The sequence below is a fragment of the Medicago truncatula genome, chromosome 2, assembly GCF_003473485.1.
Source record: "Medicago truncatula cultivar Jemalong A17 chromosome 2, MtrunA17r5.0-ANR, whole genome shotgun sequence".
NCBI lineage: Eukaryota > Viridiplantae > Streptophyta > Magnoliopsida > Fabales > Fabaceae > Medicago > Medicago truncatula.
This window is the reverse complement of record NC_053043.1, coordinates 14,093,817-14,098,422: the sequence shown is the minus strand read 5'-3', so window position 1 is coordinate 14,098,422 and position 4,606 is coordinate 14,093,817. Positions and strand designations below refer to the sequence as shown.

The following is a 4,606-nucleotide window of genomic DNA, read 5'->3' as shown; positions in this document are numbered from 1 at the left end:
TTATAGGAAAAATTCTAGTCATTAAACTATTTGACAAACAAAAAACAAACTAAAAATGATCACTTAAAATTGATAAAAAGCTAACAAAGGATATTATTCGTTGGTAATTCAATACCTATAATAAAGTTTGCATATGCGTGGCCTCAAACCCTCTTTTGTACCCAAAAAAAAAAAAAAAAGTTTGCATATGCATATAACATCATGTTATATGCAAATTTTTGAATAACCTACTTTAAAGCAAACTATGTCCGAAGATCAAGAATAAGCCAAAAGTTCTAGTGAAATTATTTCCAAGACTGATACACAACATCAATAGCTACTCAAAAATTAAAGTTACACAACTTCTAAAAACCATCATATCAAGTGTGTTGAATAAGCCTTTCCACCAATCAGTAACAAGTCTTTCAACGTCCAAGATTCAAATTCAAATTATGCCTAAAGAGATAATACATCTTCTCTCATAAGATAACTTCGTACTTACAATGTTGAACGAATGGTTTGAAACTCAAACATATCTATATTCGTATATTTTCTCTTTTGCATGCTTTATGCCTATTTTTCTTTATTTTTCCTTTTTCCTTTATCATTTTAAGGCCACATGTTTCTTCGATCCATAATTATGTGCTTGTAACTTTAAAATTATCAACTAAAAACCCTCTTAAGGGTCTAACTCGAATCCTAGATTGATCTATTGAGTTCATTTGTCCATAATTATGTGCTTGTAACTTTGAAATTATCAACTAAAATCCTCTTCTAACTCGAATCCTAGATTGATCTATTGAGTTCATTTGTTAAAGTGAAACATTTTTGAAATTATTTATTTCACTCTCTAAAATTGTTAGCAAACCGTAGAGAAGTCATATTCAAATATAAAATTCCTACTCTAGGATCATATTCAATACTATCACTTTGCAATACACATGAGTACTCTTAATCATTCACACAAATTTGTGTGCGTATGAATCAATTTTTAAAAACTAGGATAACAATCTTGATTTTGAATGAACTTGATTCTATAAAATTAAACCAACATGCTCTTAGTCGGATCATTTAGTCCATGTTTAAATTACTTTTTGAGAGTAGAGTAATCATAGTCATAAAATCATACAATTTATAACATGTGTAATTGTTTCACCTCTAAATAGTTAAGATCTTCTCGATTTCTCTTCAAAGAAAATGACTCAATTTATGATAAAGATAAACACAACCATTAATAAGATATAAAATGGAGAAGATCTTAACTCTTAGTGGACCCACTTACAAAGACAGACACATTAAAACTAATTTTCATCAATTAAACTAAACTAAATGTAGAAAGATTTAGAGTACAAGAAAAAGTTACCAAGTCAATTATAATAACCAAAACCACACTACATTACCAAAGAGGTTGGAGAATGGAGCCCATAAAATAAAAAGTAGAAAGGACGTTTCAGCTTCATACAAGGAAACAAAAGACAAAACACTTTGACCTTATCTCACAACATTAATTAAGCAGGGTAAAACTGGAACATAGTAACTATTTATTCTAAAAAATAAATAAAAAAAATAAAACCCCATTTTTTATCTCACAATATTTTCACTCTAATCTAACTTTCCTTTCTTCATTCATGTATCAATAAGCAAAACCACCGTTTTGGTTTCTTCTTCCTTTTTCATGATGATAAGAAGCTTCTGAAGAAGATGAAGAAATTGCAGCATAGTAACAGTTCTCATTCTGAATATTGTTACTTTCTTCTTCATCCATCACAATATGCTTGCATCTACATTCCACACTACAAAAAGCTCTATCCCCTCTTCACAAAAAATAAACACAAAAATGAGCTAAAAAACTCAAACACAGAATATAAAAAAAAAAACATGTTTTTTCAACAGAAAAAAAATAAAAACATTAAAGTAAAATAAGATCTAGGTTTTTTCATATCATAGGTTATAATAATATAGGGAAGGACTTACTTGTACATGTAGATGTCTTTTCCAGGTAACAGCTTTTTCCTACAAAGAAAACAAAGCTCAAGAAACGTTGTTTGTTGTTCCTGAAAATGAGATTCATGATGAAAATAAGAACTGAAAGAAACTATAGAAGATTGTTTGTTGTTGATACTACTAAGCATCATTGTTTTGTTAATCACTTTTGGAGTTTCCTTCTTCTTGCTATTGCTAATACCACCACCTTTTTGAGATTCTAACACTACACTTAAACCCACCATTTTTTTATTCTATGTTTTTTCTTTTCTTCTTTTTTTTTGTGGTTACTAGTGAATGGAAAGTGTATTGTTTTGATGAAGAGAATTTGAGAGTACAAAAAATGAGTGAAGAGAGAAATGAAAAGAAGAAGAGTGAGTAAAAAAGGTTAGAGTGGTGAGGTGGGTCCCATACAGCTATGGTTGAGGCAGTAAAGAAAGGACAATCAGTAATTTGACTGCTTTTGCTATATAAACGCCACGTATAGGAGTTTTGCTTTTATTTTTATGGTTTTTGTTTTGTCGTTTGTGTTGATGTTTTTGGTTTGAAGCAGAAAGGAAAGAATGAATGACCCAATGCAATGTAGAGTCTCATTTAACTTTGGAGCCTTTTAGGTGAAGCAGAGTACTGCATGGGTTGTAATAATGTGTTATTATTATTATTAATAATGCTCCAAAGGTATGTTTGAGAAATTAAATGATTTTTTCTTTTGCATATAAATTATACGATGCAAATTAGTATTTTAGAGATACTAGTTAAGGAGATAAATATAGTAAAAAGTTCTAAAAATTTGTCTAATAAAAATCACTTTTTTCAATGTAAAATTTTCTCTTTTTATTTCTTTAACTAGTGTTCTTAAATCTTAGTTAGCATGACTCTTGTTTAAACAAAGTTCTTAATCATTTGTTAGTATGAGTGTATAACCCTTATCAATTCGGTTTGTCATCCGTCATTAATTAGAACAAAGGGTCATTCTGCACGGTCAAACTTTGTTGTTGTTTGTTTTTTATTTGTTAAAGGAGTAAATGTTTCTATGGGCATATTATCTTAAGTCCGTTTAAGAAAACATATTAATAAAAAATGTGATGTTAACTAGTGTTTTAGAGACCGATTAGCTTCTTTCATAGAAAAATTATCCTTAAAAACTGTAGTTACTTTGAAAAAACAATTGTCAAAGTAATAATCACACATGTTGTTAAATTTTCTTTAGGGTTAAATATGTAAATCGTCCTTGTAATTTGGCATGTTTTTGATTATTTTTTTTATATCTTTTTTTGTTCAAAAACAACCCTGTAAGTTAATAACTTTTTTATTTTCGTCCCTCCTGTCAACTTCCGTTACAAATTAAAACGCACATGTGACAAACAGAGGATGACGTGGCAGTGCCTGATGTGGCTGACGATGCTGACGTGGCAAACTTATTGATGAGTCACACAGTGAGAGGGACCAAAACCAAAAATCAAAATTTGTAGAGGGACCAAAGCCAAAAAAACAAAATTCGTAAAAGGACCAAAGCCAAAAAGCGAGAAAAAAATAGCTTTCTTCATCTTCTTCCCTCCACCTCTTTTACATCTTCATCATTGTCTTCATAAATTCATCAAAAAATCCAGGAAAAAATACTCAGAAAAGAGATAAAAAAAAACTCAAAATCATCATCTCACTCTCAATAGACAACTTCTCACAAACCCAAACAAATGTTCATAGTCCCAACTAAATTTTTATTGATAATTCGTAAAGGGAATTTTTGGTTTTTTGGTTTTGGTCCCTCTACAAATTTCGTTTTTTGGTTTTGGTCCTGGAAATAGTCAAGTCCATCTACAAATTTCGTATTTTGGTTTTGGTCCCTTTACGAATTTTATTTTTTTGGCTTTGGTCCTTCTACAAATTTCGTTTTTTGATTTTGGTCCCTCTCACTGTGTGACTCATCAATAAGTTTGCCACGTCAGGCACTACCACGTCATCCTCCGTTTGCCACATGTGCGTTTTTGTAACGGAAGTTGACGGGAGGGACGAAAATCAAAAAGTTATTAACTTATAGGGGTTGTTTTAGAACAAAAAAAGATACAGGACGAAAACCAAAAACACGCCAAATTACAGGGACGATTTACATATTTAAACCTTCTCTTTAAAATCATTTACGATCCAAGTCAAAAATGAGTTTAAGCAATTTAACTTTGTAAATTCGTTAAAACTTGCAAGTTTTCGTCTACTCAAATGGTTTTGGTTTCAAAAGCCTAGTTTTATTTTTGACCTATTTAAAAAGTCTTTTTTAATATTCATATGAACTTAGTTTAGTTGATAGGAATATTGCATAATAAATATAAGAGTTGAGGTTCGAACCTCAAACACTTCACTTATTCAGATTAATAAAATGAATTTCTAGTTTTTATTTTTTATTTTTTATTTCTTTTTGTAAAGTATAGCATACTAAATGTAATCCCTTTGTAGCACATATCTCATAACCCTTTTGTACTTTTAATTTCTCAATGATCTTGACAAATAAATTCTTCCTTTAAAGCCAAAATCTTTGCACCTATGCTTAATAACTAATTCCATTTTGACTTTGTTGGGTTGACTTTTGCAAACATATATTATTAAGGATGAAGATGAACATTGTTATGAGACCATTATGAAATTTTTGTTT

At 29.9% G+C, this 4,606-nt stretch overlaps 1 protein-coding gene across 1 annotated transcript; it reads right to left on the bottom strand.

The window, feature by feature from the left end:
* Positions 1-1,326: 1,326 nt before the first annotated feature.
* On the bottom strand, positions 1,327-2,382 carry LOC25488095 (FCS-Like Zinc finger 15). The gene is made up of 2 exons (XM_013607755.3): positions 1,954-2,382; positions 1,327-1,793 (listed from the first exon to the last, which is right to left on the bottom strand). Exons 1-2 carry the CDS (start codon positions 2,205-2,207, stop codon positions 1,613-1,615), a joined length of 435 nt encoding a protein of 144 aa, XP_013463209.1. The 5' UTR covers positions 2,208-2,382; the 3' UTR covers positions 1,327-1,612.
* Between the last annotated feature and the right edge of the window lie 2,224 nt (positions 2,383-4,606).

Bases quoted from the DNA above. Each gene is read 5' to 3' on its own strand.
- LOC25488095 (XM_013607755.3), bottom strand. From the start codon at position 2,207: ATGGTGGGTTTAAGTGTAGTGTTAGAATCTCAAAAAGGTGGTGGTATT. The intron at 1,794-1,953 runs GTAAGTCCTTCC...TTTTTTGTGAAG, and splicing joins AAAGACATCTACATGTACAA to AGGGGATAGAGCTTTTTGTA.